Here is a 14,447-nt window from a genome sequence, read left to right as displayed (position 1 = left end):
TTATGAATAAGCCTTGACGACGAAACCGCCTGACCCCTTGAAACGTTTTCCATCGAGAAACGAGCACCGTTTACCGCGATAACGCGTTTAACGGTCAATGCTATGAAGGTATACACCTACTATGAGATGCTTGCTCTCGGGGTTATGGTAATATTCGCGTTTATGAATGGGATATTCGGATAGAACGTTTTCTCTTTAACACCGTTTTAAAGGCCAATTTCTGGATACTTTTGTCGATTCAAAGAGTAATCGTTGCTTTAACGATTTGATCGTCGCGTTAAAGTTCGAAGAGATAACATTTTTCAGATACAATAAGAAGCGTTTTATTTTGAAAACGCTTCTGTTCAATTGTGGGTGGGGACTGGAATTGGAATCCAATTAAAAGGAAAAAATACGCGAATCGAACATCGTAACGAGTCTCGTGATTCCCGCATGACAATGTCTATCTGGCTCTCGATTATTCCACGGGACAAAATGATTTATTGCATTTCCAAGGCGGTTTCGTCGAATCAGATAAGAAGTCGGCACACGATCGCAGAGATAAAGTCGCTCGGAGACAAGGGATCACCGAATCGACTAGCAAATTTTCTCCATTGTAATTTCAATGCTTCGTGAAACCGATCTCTCGATCGCAAAATTTCCACTTGACCACGACGCTACAATAAAAACTTGCGATCTTACGATTAATCGTCTTAATGAATCTAATCTTGCCACGTGGCGATACAAAACTATTCCTCCATTATTTCATAGAAAAAGTATTCGAACAGTGGTGTTGAGTTAATTTTCTTTAAAAAGTATGATAATTGATCGCACGACACTTGTCCTTCCTCTACACCGGGCTCTAATTCGCGGCCAAACGATCCACGCGCGTAAGAAAACGCGGCCCGGTTTATTTAACCAAAGGGTTTACATCAGACGATCGAATCCGTGGCACGGTTGGCCGAGCCCAGGCTGGCCAAACATTCGGCGACTCGTGTTTACACCGCAGGTATTTATGGGCCACGATACGCCCACGAGGAGCACGGTCTCGGTTTTCGGAATTCGGAGCATCCCCGCCGCGAGCGGATCGAGCAGGATCTCTTCTGCTTCCGATCCCTGCCGATTCGCCCTGCTTCTATGTAGAACCCTGAGAACGCGAGTAAAATGGTGGTCCAATGAACACGAAACTAACGTCTAATCAGACTTTAGACGCGATGCTGAAATTTCCGCAAGGAACACTCATACAGATCTCGATATTTCCACCTTTTTTTTCCCCCGATTCATAAATCACGGGATTTCGGGCAAGTTTTTCGAGTCGTAAGTCATCCATGTAAAAAACGCCAGTTTTTGACAGAATAGAGAGAAAGCGAAGAGGAGAGGAACACGAGGGAGATAGGTCGATTTCGAGCGGAACAGCAATTTGGCTGATGGGAAAAACAGATGAGTTATGTAGGAGATAATAGCTCGAAGATGGATGCGTTGGCCTGGCTGTTTCCAACTATTTGACGCGTGCGTCCACGCGTGTACGCGAATATATACGTGTAGAGAGAGACGTGCGAGTGTGTACGGGCGAAAAAGCCTGGAAAAATGTTTATTTTAACCCGGTAGCCACCTAGACGGACGAACAAAATTTCTAACGGCAAAGAAAACAAATCACTCCGAATTCGATCTGTATATTTTGTCGGGTTACGCAAACACCGGGGTTTCGAGCGGCGGACCGGCGCATTCCGAGTGGATACGATACTAAATTACAAAAGCATCGTTCGAACATCGTGTTTTGCTGTTAATGACGTTCCATAACGACTTTGATACAAGACTCCCGGGTTGAGGGACGAAAAAAATTTATGTATTTATATGGAAATTTGCAACGCTGTCTCGTAATAGAGATGCGCTACCACACTTTAACAAGAAATAAATATTTGATTTTGGAAAATGATCGCAACTATCACAAAAAAAGGTACTGTTTAGACATATTTTTCAATATCTCAGCCTGACTGAAAGAAGTCTTATCAGAATACACGAGATGCACCGAAATCTCGGCGTCGCATTGATAATACTAAATGATATTTATAATTCTATTATCTCTGTTTGTGGAAAGGAGTTGATATACGAGCGGAAAAGGGTGAGTTTGAACCGAACAAATGTAACACGTCACCTATCTCGTTTAGGATTTGAATCTAGTAAGTACAACTATTGCCTCTCTTTCGAATCTCGGTCTACTCGCATCGAATCCCCGAGTTCCCACTTAATTGATTCGTAAGCAACCCGTGGAATTCCCATGGAGCGAAACGCCACCATGCGTACAGAACGTTTACGTCCTATAATTGCATCCGTGCACGGCGGGTACTATACGTTCGTGCAATTATCCCGGCTCTCTTTCGCTCGCCGGCAAGATGTATGGGACAGTTGACGCGGTCTCGAAGGCGAAATACAATCGCGCCGGCGGCCGCGACTTCGGAGCCGGCAATTACACGCGATCCGCGTAATCGTAAAACGAAAACGTTAAGCATGGAGTTGTTATTTTCCGAGTCGACGCGAAACGTAGCCGGTAACGGGGCGTAAATCAACCGGAACCTAGACGACCATACAGGGAAACTCGAGTGGACGAGCATCCTAGTAATTACCCTGTGTCCACCTCGCCAAATAATTCATTCGAACGTTGCCTATGCACCCTGTTCAACGTACTCCGAGAACACCACCCATACGGGATGATGAAGTTAAGCTCGCTGGAAACAGCGTACGGGAAGGTTGCTGGTTTCATAAGTTCTTTCTTCGCTACCAAGGCAAAAGGGGTCGCGGTCTCGAGATACCAACCGCGTTACGTCACCGGTCACAGGTGCAGTACGGGTGCGACTTGCGATCGGTTCGCCCCGAAGGAGCGTAACGCGAGCTCGGACAAGAGGAACAAGGAATGCGAATCGAAAGAAGGAGAATAAGAAAAGGAAATGAAAAAAATTGAAAAGACAAGAAGAAGTCGAGGACACGGGTCGTTCGCGAAGAAGGAGGCAAACGAGAGAGGAACGGAAGAGAAGTTTACTCCGAATGTAAAAAGGAGAGAGAGAGAGAAAGAGAGAGGGACACACACACGGTGTACCGCGCTCCGCCCCAGGTACACGAGCAACATGGCCGCTGAGGGACGGATTGGCGGAGGCCAGCCACGATACCGACGTCGTCGTGACGCCCGCGCTTCACTCAGCTCGACTCAAACTCAACGGTCTTCGCTCCCATCGGCCCCAACGGCACTCCTCCGCTTAAAACGGTCGACGCCCACCCTATACTTCTCTCCCCACAGACCAACTGTTCCTCCCTCTCCTCTTGTCCCTCTTTGCGTTTGTTTCTTCTCTCTTTCTCTCTCTCTTAACCTCTCCTTCCAACTTCTTATCATTCTCTTCGAACGCGTGTCCGTCTCTCTCTAGCAAAGGGTTCCTTAATAGAACACCCTCTCCGTGGACACCCACGCGATACGACACAAGTTGGTGCACGCACACCGCACCCGGTGGATGTAAGCTCGGATAATCGTAGGTAAGTTTGCGACAAGGTTGCAAATTACCATACAAGGACGTTGCACGAATTTTTATGGAAAATTGCAGATGTACTGAGAAATGGTAGTTAGGATTGTGAATGGTCCTTGTTATTGCGCGCTTTAATCCCCTGATAACCTCAAAGTACCCGAGTGCCTATTTGTACATTTTCTTTAATAATTTTCTATATTCTTATTTATGCTTATAAAGTAAAAAGTTTGAATATTAATGCTTCTATGGATATCCGATTAGCTACCAAAGGGGTACGCGCCCCTTCCTAGTAGAGCCATTAGAATACCATTCTGAATACACGCTCGATATTGACTATTGAATAGTAGCACAATTAGTAAGGAAACACGCCTACAGAAATATATTGTTAACGTGTCATTGCGGTAGTTACCTACTTGTTACATAAGGAGTACTTTTATAGGGAATCAATAAATTTTCAAGATATGACACGTAAAAATGTTCATTCCCTCGATATAATGCATGCATTAAAAGAGGGGATCACAGGTGCCTATGAAACCTTAAATTGCCTATTATGCGGTTCGTCTGAAGCCAACCATGGAAATTGATGTTACCGAAATGATTGACACAGCTGAGTCAGCGATTCGTCGCGCCACTCAAGCTATCGCGATGGAAGAGGAAACTAACGAAACACTTGCATAATAATTCATTGTGTCCAATAGACAAGGAGACAATAGACGTAGCTGTTAGAATGGCGTACATAGCGTTTCCTAAAGTCGTATCGAAAGTTTACTGTAATTGTGTTCACGACTGCTATGGTGGAAGCTACACGACTATGATCGTATATGTCCGCGAAACTGAAGTTATATTGCATGGCCGACTAACGGAGTCGAGAAGCTACTTGTTGATCGTTGCCTACTTTTTCATATTTATAAAATAATACAAAAATACAGTCACGTTTAATTTCAGCTTCCCTTAGTTAAAAGGAAGTTCACCATGTTGTTATATTGTGATATGATACCACTTGTAAGAGTGCGAACTTTGGCAGCACTGTCTAAAAAACCGTTAATACTATGTATAAGGAGCACGTGTGCAATAAAAACGATATCTGAAAATACGTGTCAAGATTCTTTCTAAAATCCATATACATCCACGCATATTAATACCAAATAAGTACATATTTGAAACTATCACGCTTGTTTGTTCATATTCTTTACATGCAAAAGTCAAATGCAAATGGCGGGCGGCGCTTCAAATAGTAGATTGCAAAAACTTACCCTCTCAGGTACCAGAACTTATTTGATGTACAGTGGTCCTTCCCGCTGCATCGTGGCCATTAGTAATGGTAGCACTGGTAACCTGAAGATGCACAGTGTTTTTGAGATGTAATTATAATGTATAACACACTAATTTTGCAAAAATTAAACGGAATATTTAGGCGCGCACGGAACATCGAACCAACGTTTCGAAACTACTACTGGTTGCGCGAGGGCAGCACCTGCTAGATCAGTGCTTTGCACCATCTGCAGTTGAATCACAGAACTAAAGGAGTCAGTATAATCGATAGACTTGGTTTTATCTGTTAGGAGCTGCATATAGAGGGTACAGAGATCTTATTCTAAGTATCCAAAGCTTTTAGGGGAATATCGAAAGTGTTGGTGAACCTGGTTCTCATATCTTCTTATAAATTACACTTTTTTTATTAACATCGTAAAATTTATTCTTGTACAATAAATACTTATTGTAATTTTCTATATTTTTATTACCTTGTTGAATGAAATGAATTTGAAGTAATTATGTTAGAGATAAAAAAATCTATGTGTGCATTGACGCCTTCTCGTGGGTCTTGAAGAAAGTAAAATCAGCTGACCCTGTCTACTAAGCGTCAAATGCGTATTTATAAATAACGTGGCGTTTGAGTTCGTCCTAAACTTGAGTTATTTTTCATAAACAACGCGTCAAAATGGTAGATATGAAAAGTAACGTTAGTTTTTGTTGTCAACGATGTTTACAGCCTCTAAGACTGGATCCAAGTTTCTTGGATCATCTCGGGGAACACACGTTAGCAGAACTTTCACGTAGGTAATTTCTATTTCAAAGTAATATGATTTTATGACAGGGCTTATTATTTATTTTGCCTTCTCCTCGGAGTACCGATAACGCGTTCCCTTTTTAAGTGTTATTACACGGGATACGATTGAAACATAAACGACTTTTTTGTTCTGTCATTTAATGTATTTTTTACGATATTATGCGATTTCTAATACGCTATTTACGTCGAAACGATTGATATAAATTAAGTAATTTAATCTTTTATGATAGTTCCAATTCAACAGCAAGTGGTAGGAGAAATAGAACCTCAAAGTGGAAGTATGGAACATTTGGTTCCACCATTTAGACTAACTGAGTCTGCAAATGGAACTAATGGATTTATGCTAGTTGGAGATTCTGGAGAAACAGAAAGTCTCAGTCACCATTTAAAGGTATTTATAATCTTCTATGTTGAATTATCATGAATGTTAATGTAATTTATTTATTGAAGGTACGGGCAACATTGTTTGATATTCTTAGTAGCAGTAGCTCTGCTGATCACCCTCTCTGTGATGAATGCACAGATAATCTTTTATGGTCAATGGATCAACAATTAAGAATGACAGAAGGAGAATGGTCAGACTACAATGAATACTTAAAAAAATTAGAACTAGAACAACAACAGGGAAATGAGGACATAGAAATGGAAAGTCTTACAAAAGAATTACAAGATGTGAAAGCAGAAGAAAAAAGAATGATCAGTGAATTGGAAGCTCTGAGAAAAGAAGAAATTGCTACCAGGAATGCTATATCACAACAAGAAAGAGAAAGGGAGAAGCTTCAAAGCGAAGAAGAAAGGTATTGGAAGGAATATTCAAAACATAAAAGAGATCTTATATTAGCAGAAGATGAGTATCGTAGGTAATAATGACATGTTATTGCATTTGATGCACTCTCTATAGTTCGTTTTCATTAACATTGACAATTTGTTTAGTTTGGAATGCCAATTAGCCTATGCAGCTTCACAGCTAGAGAGACTGAAGAAAACGAATGTTTTCAATGCCACATTTCATATTTGGCATTCAGGACACTTTGGAACTATAAATTCCTTTCGTTTAGGCCGTTTGCCAAGTGCGCCGGTAGATTGGAGCGAGATAAATGCCGCTTGGGGACAAACTACCTTACTGTTAACAGCTCTGGCTAGAAAAATGAATCTTACGTTCAAACGGTTTCGTTTAGTGCCGTTTGGTAATCACAGTTATATTGAAGCCTTAGACCAACATAGAGAGTTACCTCTCTATGGAAGTGGGGGATTCAAATTTCTGTGGGATACCAAATTTGATGCAGCAATGGTAGCATTCCTTGATTGCTTACAGCAATTTAAGGAACAAGTGGAAAAAGGAGATAGTGGATTCTGTCTCCCATATAGAATGGATCGGGGTAAAATAGAAGATTCTGCTACAGGCAACTCTTACTCAATCAAGTATGTTCCATTATATTGCAACTTATTTTTAGTCAAGGTTATATAAAATATCTTGTTTCTATTTCAGAATTCAATTTAACTCTGAGGAACAGTGGACCAAGGCACTCAAATTCTTATTGACCAATCTAAAATGGGGTCTTGCATGGGTTAGTTCCCAATTCACAAAAGATGAGACTGAACATTAACTTTATAGTATGCAGATTCATCCAGTCTTAATCATACGTCTTTTTCACATTCACTTATGTACATACATGTTATTTGTAAATAAAATCAGTTAAAGGATAAACCTTTTATTTAGAGTTTGAACAAATTTTAAAGGAATTTAATTTTAAATTATTAACAATATTTAGATTTATTAGCTAAGAACCAGGTTATACCGTATAGTAAACACGGGGGACTTTCTACTTCCTTAGAATTGATGTATTGTTTTACCTCTGGGATGCTTAGTTCCACCAGTTCGATCAGTTCCCCTTCAGATGCAGCACCCCCTCCTTTAATTTTATGAATTGCTCAAGTTTAAAGATAATGAACAGGATTTTTTTAAGTACTTTATTGAACATTATAAAATCACTTTTGGGTCTATTATTTAATAAGACTATATTAAAAAAGAACTATAGTTATATTTATTAGCTTACCAGGATAAGTATGCATTTCATCTGTAACTTCCACATAGAAGAGTGTATGCTTGCAGACTGAAGTGGAAACATATCTATAATCAATCCACAACAAGATAATCAGCATTTTATAAAAAGTAAACTTATTTATTTTCTCAAAATGACATACTTTACAATGGATTGAATATAAAAATGCATGCAGTTATAAAAATGATATGACACGAATAGGTACGCATGACATGACAACTTATGACAGAACGGAACATGACATTTCTTTGCGTCATGAGTTACACAAAACATTACGCTAGATAAATTAATATTTAGTTATTGACACACCTGAAAGTAATGACATATTCAAAAGAGTTCAGCGGAGCATCGTATCCACATTCTTCTTTGAGCTCGTCCTTTGCTATTTCGGCTAATGATTTATCTTTATCCACGATACCGGCGCAAAGTTCTAAGGTCAACCCTAACCTCGGTGGATACTGTTTTAGATCCACCGGTCCGTGTTTCTCCGGAAGGAATGTGTAGAAGTAGGCAGGACGAAATTGTCGGACAAACACGAGTTTCTTGCGGCTTGTATTGAACACAACTATACTGACACCGTCGTGTGCCCTTACCACGTCCCAGTCTCGTTGGTGACCATCTTGTTGGTAATGTATTCGAACAGGTCTAATCCACGGTGAGTTAGAAGGACATTCTGCTATTTGTATTTGTTGCACGTCGAGCATTCGTTCTCGAATATTTTCATTTTGTTTCTCTTGTTCCTTGACATCCATTTCTTCCAAAGATTATAGAAAATGACGTTTACACTGATTTCAACTGTTTAACTCCTGTCGGTAATCTTGTAGAAGTGCAAGCGAGAGTACCACCAGAAGATGCCGCGCCCAGCACTGTGCAGCACTGAACTAACTGCTTTTGCGCAGACGCAGGCACGTGATCGGTACCGCGTTTTGTGTCGAGTGTGGTATCATTCTGCTATTTACAAACATTTACAAGCTAAGGTATGTGAAATTTTCCTTGAATTAGTAGATAAATGAAACTCCAACTGATAACTTCTAATCTCTCCTAGAAGTTTCTACAATCATATTCGCATGTTTCACGTATCACGTATTCAAAGTAGTAATTTAACAACCTCTAATCGCCATTTTTATTTCTTAGCTTTTCTTTCCTTCTTTGCCGAGTCTTTCTTTTTATCTTTTGCCGATTTAGAATCCATTTCTTGCTGTTTCTTATCTCCTTTCTTACCAGAGTCAGTTCTAGGCGTATCTGTAACATTCTGTTTTCTTTTATCCTTCTTTTTAGTAAGTTGCGCTTTAATCGCATCCAGAATTTCTTGCTGACGAACCTGCGTATCGACATGAACGACATCTGGCTTTTTGCGGTACCTACTGACAGCGGCAGGAGGCGAAAATTCAATTTCCATGTCAGACGCTGTTGAACTAGACGCAACCGAAGCATCGTCTTTGTTCTTGACAATTTTGAATTGAAGCGGTTTCATGGGTTCGGTTAGACGTGCCTCACCGGGTGATTCTTGTCTGATGGGATACATTGTCACGTAGTAAGTACCATCTTTCCTATGAATGTGTAAAGTTGGCGGAGATTCCATATCCTCTTCCTCGTCCTCCATGTTCATTTGCTCCATCGTTTGGAAACCTCTGGTTTTATCATCTCGTCTTCTGGGCGAGCCCTTTCCCCCCCTTGATGGTGCTGATCTGGTACGATCAGTCGCATCTCGCGTTCTTCCTCGATCAGTTCTACTTCTTTCGCGTTCCGGTTTTCCGCGTATCATTCTCGTTCTACCGCGATCTGCTCCTCCTCTTCCACGATCAGCGCCCCCTTTTCCACGATCGGTTTTTCCCCTGGTTCTTGTTAAGCTCGTAATGGAATCGTCAGAAGCTAATGTATTCTCTTTTGCTTCTTGCAGCATTTCGTATAGATAACGACCAATGGCTCCAGGTTTCCAACCGATACGTGGCTTCAATTTTCCTGCCGTGGCCATGCTGTTCCATAACCAACCCATGTTTGCTGGCACCCTCATAGGTACGTCGATACAGTTCTTATGACCGTACACTATTCCGGGGTAGTAATCGCCGACGAAGTAAACGTATCGCATTACTCGTCTGCTGACGGTGATTTCGGGGTGCGAAATAGGGTTGAGATCACCACCGGGTCCTGGAGAAATTTCTTTGGGGCGGTTGTACATACCCTTTTCGACTTCTCTGTAGTCAGTCTTCCCACGAGGAATGTTTCCAATTTTCTGGTGTTTGCCGGATGGACTGGTTTGTGGACTGCCAGATGGACTTCCAGATGGACTCCCAGATTGATCTCCACGACGACCTTTCTTTCCTTTTCCTTTAGCCGCCTTTCCCTTGCGACGCGACTTGGGTTTCTTCTTCGCACCGGCTCGAGCTTTCGTGGAGATGGAAATAGCACTTTGGCTTACGCTCGCTGTATCCCCAGGCTTCTTCCTCCTAGATTTGCACCTAGGTTCACCGCAAGGTCCCACTTCCACGTCTATCGGCGCAGGTAATTTAGGATCGAGCTCCTTGTGCTTGTCTCCCTTTTCATCCCTCTTCTCGTGCGCCTTTCTCTGTTTTACGCTTCCGGCCGTTGAACCGGCCTCAGGTAAAACAGGTATCGCTTCCCGTACAATTCCCAAGCGTGGAGGTATCTGTAACCCTACGGTAGTGGCAGGTGTATAGGGCGCAGGCATTCGAGTACGAATATCATCGGGTGGTTTGGTTACTGGCAAACTGCAGGGACCAGTGCATCTTGGAGTTGAAGCTTCTGCTTTTTGCGGAGTCCCAGATTGCGCCTTCTTTTTCTGAGGTTCCTGCGACTGTTCTTGAGTAACATAGTCCTTGTCAATGTCCCGGCCAAAGTAAGGGCTCTCCGATGGATCCATTAGACCAAGTCCAGGCAGACCTGGCACCTTTCCAATCGAATTGACGAATTCCTGAGCATCCTCGAAAGCTCGTATCAAACAATCTATCCCCATACACGGTTTCTTCATGCATCGAGCAGCACCCCTAGGCCAAGTTGGTGTTTCCTTTCCTGGGCAAATGCAAGTGGGCTTCGGTCCAGTCGGTGTTATACGAGGCTTGCAAGCATCAAAAGTGGTTACCATGTCTCTGCCCTTGGACGACGATGATCTAAGCGGAACTGGCACCGTGCCACCGGAACAAGTGCAGCTGGACATGTTGATTTCTCCTCCCCCTTCCAGTCGGGGTTCAGTATTATATTTCTCATCGTACCAGGTGTAATCTGTTTCATTGTCGGTCCATTTCATGCTAGTAGGACCTATGTACAGCTGTTCAAGGTCGCCACCACCTCTCAATCTAGTCGGGTTATCACATGTTCTATCTTCTTCCGGTATAGGCAAGTGATCTCTGACACAATAAGTTTTAGCCAATGTGTTATTAACACGTTTGCCTTTTTGCGTGGTCAGTATATTGGGATTCCTTAGCCTCATACAGCAAGGACGAGTGCAACCTGAACGACATTTCATAGGATGCGTCGACCGATTCGGTGGTAGACAGGAGCAAGTTGGTTCGTTTGGATACGCTCTGTAAATTGACTCTCTATACTCAGGATCGTTTAATTTTTCCGCTGAGGTCAAAGTTTTAAAGACAGGATCTTTCATTGTGACTCGTGGCGGAGATTCTGGTCTCTTCAGCAAAGGTTTATCATCTTCATTCTTCGGATCTTTCTCGTTGTTTTTATCTTCAGGTGAAAGATAAGGACACAGAAATTTCTGCAGCGGCGAATCCTCCAGGACAAAAGACTTTTCGTTTAACGAGAACTGTTTAACGATAGAGCTACCGAAACAGGACAATCGGAGAACCACAGATACGCTACCAAACACTTTGCTACCAGGATCAATTAGGTCAAACGTATCTTTCTGTTCGCACGGTGTGGACGACGCTTTGTTTTCTTTTGGAACTTTCGCCACGTAATTGCACATACAGGCAGGCAAGGATATCTTCACTGTACCTAGAAGAACACGATCTTCCTTCGTGGAAGAGGTCCCTTTGTGATACACTTCCAAGCACAAAGGTGACCATCTCATAGCTCTGATAAGGCAGCTGGGTGTTTTACTAAACAAACACGTTTTCCCATACCCAAAATCATCGGAATTACCATCTTCAGCGACTTTCTTAGGCTCGATCTCCTTGATAGGAACACTTATCTCGCATTCTGGTAGATCACTGAATCTCACGCAAATGATCAAATCCTCGATATTAATGTCCGATGTTTGTTCAGGATTCAAAGTTATCTTATCGATCATTACCTCGAGCATATAAAGTTGTTCTCCTTGCGACTTCGTGCTTCGTTTCTTCAAAGCCATTTTCAGTCCTGTTTGATGTTCTCTGCACGGGAATTTAGATAAAAATAGGGAACTCGCGAGGGCTTTTAAAAAGACACCTCACTCGAAACGTGCCATTAATTTAGTGGTTGTTTTATGGCCATGGAGTGTGATTTAACCGCACCAACGCTTCGAACCTGTCAATTTCCTGTCTGATATATCGCATATAGTTACCATGGCAACCATAAATGCTGTACAGGGTGATCAACTTGCACAGTCGAGGAAAACTATCTCTTGCCTTTCTTTTTACCCTTTCCGCCCTTTCCGCCTTTTCCTTTTTCTTTTTTCCCCTTTTTCCCCTTTTTCCCCTTTTTCTGTGGTCCTTTCGTTATTCCTTTCAATTCGTCCAATGTCGTCCTATCAGGATACTGCGAGACGTCCTTACTAGGGGGCACCAGACGTCTGACTACGAACTCTCGTTCTTTACCGTCGTTCCTGAAGGCGAAGAATTTCGGGTGCAACTCGTAATGGGTCATGATCGATCGACCAACGCAGGTCATTCTTAATTCCATTTCTATTGTACCGGATGGATTGTCACCGGGATCTATCAGGTTGTAACTACCCTTCACCATGAAGGGTTTCGGTAGATTCGCCGCGTCGTTCTGCGCCATGGCCACTTGATCGCATAGACACCCTGGCAGGGTCATTTCCGTTTCGGCGGTGGGGAACGTGTCTCCAACTCGAAACACACCGACCATCAACTTAGTAGATTGTAATTCTCTGACCAGGTCCTTGGGTTGTTTCACGAATACGCAACTTCTGCCTATCATGAAATGCAGGGTGCCATCTTCCTCCGGGGGTGTAGGTTTCAGCGAGTAAAAGTCGTCGCGAGTTATCTCGAATACGGGAAAGTCGAGGAACTTGATCTTCACACCGACGGGATGCTCACCTATGTCTTTTATCTTGTTCTTTGTCAGGGTCAGTTTGTGGATCAGCATCTCGACTACGTAAATCTGCTCGTCGCGTCCACCGAAGCAGGTCATCTTAGAAGAGGATGGTTCGAGAGGACAGTTTCAGTACGGGGTGCAGGAATGGGTGCGCGGTGTTCCGGATCCGGGGGTAAGTGATTTAATACGATGAATTTTTTTTTGAGGTTTTGATTTTGAAATCGAAAGTGACAGATCACACGTGACAATCGCATGGAAAATATTCTATTGTTACAATGTAATATAAATAATTGTACCGTGGGTTGGTTAATAGCGTCTTTCTGCTAGATGGCTATAGTAATCAAGTCTGTGGGATGAATTTCTTATTTGATTTTCGATTTTGACGCTTTAACTGACTCATGGTTACCACAGAATATTCTACGATCTGCAATAATGCATGAAAGTTGCTTATTTAAAAAAAAATTCAATTTTGCATTTGCTTCATTTCTGCGCTCACTGGTAGATGTCGCTACCAATGCCACTTTTAAAACGCGCAAACATACAGATTCATTTGAAAGATATAAAGATGAGGCTGGCACAGTATTTATATATTATGAAATTAATTATTTTACAATAATATGATTCGTTGCAAATATTGCACAAGAATTAAGTGCACACAGTACTGTACTTATTGGGGGGTGCAAATACCTATAACATTAATGAAATTCAAAAATTCTAAGATAACTTTCTCAATTTCATTTTATTTCCCTAAATGGGACGAAAACATTTTCCACCCGTTCTAACGAAAAACCGATATGCAAAAACTCGTCGATAAACCCGCGTTGCATCAATAGACCTCTCTTTACCAGCACCCAGAGTGAAACATCCTTAATCCTGCGGTGCAAAACAGTATTCCAGAACCGTTACGAAAATCTTAAGGAAAGGCCCCTGGCAAATCCGTCCCTTTTCCTGTTATTCATCGCGATAATCCCGCTACACCGACATACTGTTCATCCGAAATACGATAATCCCAGTACCATTCACCATTCCTCTTCCTCTTACGATGACTAATCGCTGGCAGAACGAGCTGTGCTCGCGGAACGAGCCACCATGATTCTATTGAAGCGGATGTCCGCGATTTAACGAATCTCTCTGCAAGCTTCCTCCGTCGCGTTGCAAACGATACGCGAATCCGTGCCCTTCGAACGATCCGTCCCATTCCGTGGACGCGGTTTCTGTTCGATTCTGGCCACCGAAAGCAACGTTCGGCCAGCCGAACACCGAGGGGCCGAAGTATGCGCTAATTGGTACGGGTGCGGGCGCACAGACACGCGTGCACACGTACACGAAGAGGAGGATAGGAAACGTGTACGAGGATAGAAAGAGGATGGCTCGTAGAAGAAGAGAAAAGAGATATCGTGGACGTAGTGGCGTCTGCGGCTTCGAAAGGACGCTGGAAGCCGGACCGGGCTGAAGTAAAATTCCGGGCCGGGCGACACGGCGGCTCGTTAAAATGCTTCTGGGGGTTTCGGGCGCGGGACGCTCCAGGTAATTGGCGATTAGCGATTAAAACGAACGGTTCTCTCTTTCCCTCTTAAACGAGAGACTTTCGTCCCT

The 14,447-nt window shown here is 42.7% G+C and overlaps 5 protein-coding genes across 7 annotated transcripts in view; 1 reads left to right on the top strand and 4 right to left on the bottom strand.

Annotated features, from left to right (window-relative positions):
• hth (Meis homeobox homothorax) overlaps nt 1-4,856 on the bottom strand; it is a 369,553-nt gene extending 364,697 nt beyond the window's left edge. The window contains exon 1 of the mRNA XM_034321378.2: nt 4,745-4,856. The gene's annotated coding sequence lies outside the window, so the exon portion shown is untranslated. The remainder of the gene's footprint in view (nt 1-4,744) is intronic.
• Nucleotides 4,857-5,122: 266 nt separating this feature from the next.
• On the top strand, nt 5,123-7,189 carry Atg6 (Beclin-1-like Atg6). Of its 3 annotated transcripts, none has more exons than XM_034321015.2 (5): nt 5,123-5,545; nt 5,790-5,950; nt 6,010-6,356; nt 6,493-6,981; nt 7,049-7,189. In XM_034321015.2, exons 1-5 carry the CDS (start codon nt 5,431-5,433, stop codon nt 7,164-7,166), a joined length of 1,230 nt encoding a protein of 409 aa, XP_034176906.1. In that variant the 5' UTR covers nt 5,123-5,430; the 3' UTR covers nt 7,167-7,189. The 3 variants fall into 3 exon arrangements, with proteins under 3 accessions (XP_034176906.1, XP_034176908.1, XP_034176905.1); XM_034321017.2 differs by having other exon boundaries at nt 5,131-5,549; nt 6,010-6,419; XM_034321014.2 differs by having other exon boundaries at nt 5,132-5,545; nt 6,010-6,419.
• A 128-nt stretch (nt 7,190-7,317) lies between these two features.
• On the bottom strand, nt 7,318-8,833 carry LOC117602702 (uridine diphosphate glucose pyrophosphatase NUDT14). Its single transcript, XM_034321019.2, has 3 exons — nt 7,932-8,833; nt 7,617-7,690; nt 7,318-7,472 (listed from the first exon to the last, which is right to left on the bottom strand). Exons 1-3 carry the CDS (start codon nt 8,372-8,374, stop codon nt 7,318-7,320), a joined length of 672 nt encoding a protein of 223 aa, XP_034176910.1. The 5' UTR covers nt 8,375-8,833.
• On the bottom strand, nt 8,746-12,136 carry LOC117602699 (uncharacterized). The gene has a single exon (XM_034321013.2). It carries the CDS (start codon nt 11,944-11,946, stop codon nt 8,746-8,748), a length of 3,201 nt encoding a protein of 1,066 aa, XP_034176904.2. The 5' UTR covers nt 11,947-12,136.
• Nucleotides 12,137-12,191: 55 nt separating this feature from the next.
• LOC117602701 (uncharacterized) lies at nt 12,192-13,455 on the bottom strand. The gene has a single exon (XM_034321018.2). The coding sequence runs from the start codon at nt 12,945-12,947 to the stop codon at nt 12,192-12,194; it is 756 nt and encodes a 251-aa protein (XP_034176909.1). The 5' UTR covers nt 12,948-13,455.
• Between the last annotated feature and the right edge of the window lie 992 nt (nt 13,456-14,447).

This window comes from Osmia lignaria, chromosome 12 (genome assembly GCF_051020975.1).
Source record: "Osmia lignaria lignaria isolate PbOS001 chromosome 12, iyOsmLign1, whole genome shotgun sequence".
NCBI lineage: Eukaryota > Metazoa > Arthropoda > Insecta > Hymenoptera > Megachilidae > Osmia > Osmia lignaria.
The sequence above is the reverse complement of the archived record's forward strand: the minus strand, read 5'-3'. Positions and strand labels throughout refer to the sequence as shown.

Excerpts from the sequence above, each read along its gene's own strand:
- Atg6 (XM_034321014.2), top strand. The coding sequence starts at position 5,431 with ATGGTAGATATGAAAAGTAACGTTAGTTTTTGTTGTCAACGATGTTTA. Across the intron at positions 5,546-5,789 it reads CACGTTAGCAGAACTTTCAC|TTCCAATTCAACAGCAAGTG; the intron begins GTAGGTAATTTC and ends CTTTTATGATAG. Across the intron at positions 6,982-7,048 it reads GGCAACTCTTACTCAATCAA|AATTCAATTTAACTCTGAGG; the intron begins GTATGTTCCATT and ends TTTCTATTTCAG.
- LOC117602702 (XM_034321019.2), bottom strand. The coding sequence starts at position 8,374 with ATGGATGTCAAGGAACAAGAGAAACAAAATGAAAATATTCGAGAACGA. Across the intron at positions 7,691-7,931 it reads GAATATGTCATTACTTTCAG|ATATGTTTCCACTTCAGTCT; the intron begins GTGTGTCAATAA and ends GATTGATTATAG. Across the intron at positions 7,473-7,616 it reads TGAAATGCATACTTATCCTG|GAGGGGGTGCTGCATCTGAA; the intron begins GTAAGCTAATAA and ends ATAAAATTAAAG.
- LOC117602699 (XM_034321013.2), bottom strand. The coding sequence starts at position 11,946 with ATGGCTTTGAAGAAACGAAGCACGAAGTCGCAAGGAGAACAACTTTAT.
- LOC117602701 (XM_034321018.2), bottom strand. The coding sequence starts at position 12,947 with ATGACCTGCTTCGGTGGACGCGACGAGCAGATTTACGTAGTCGAGATG.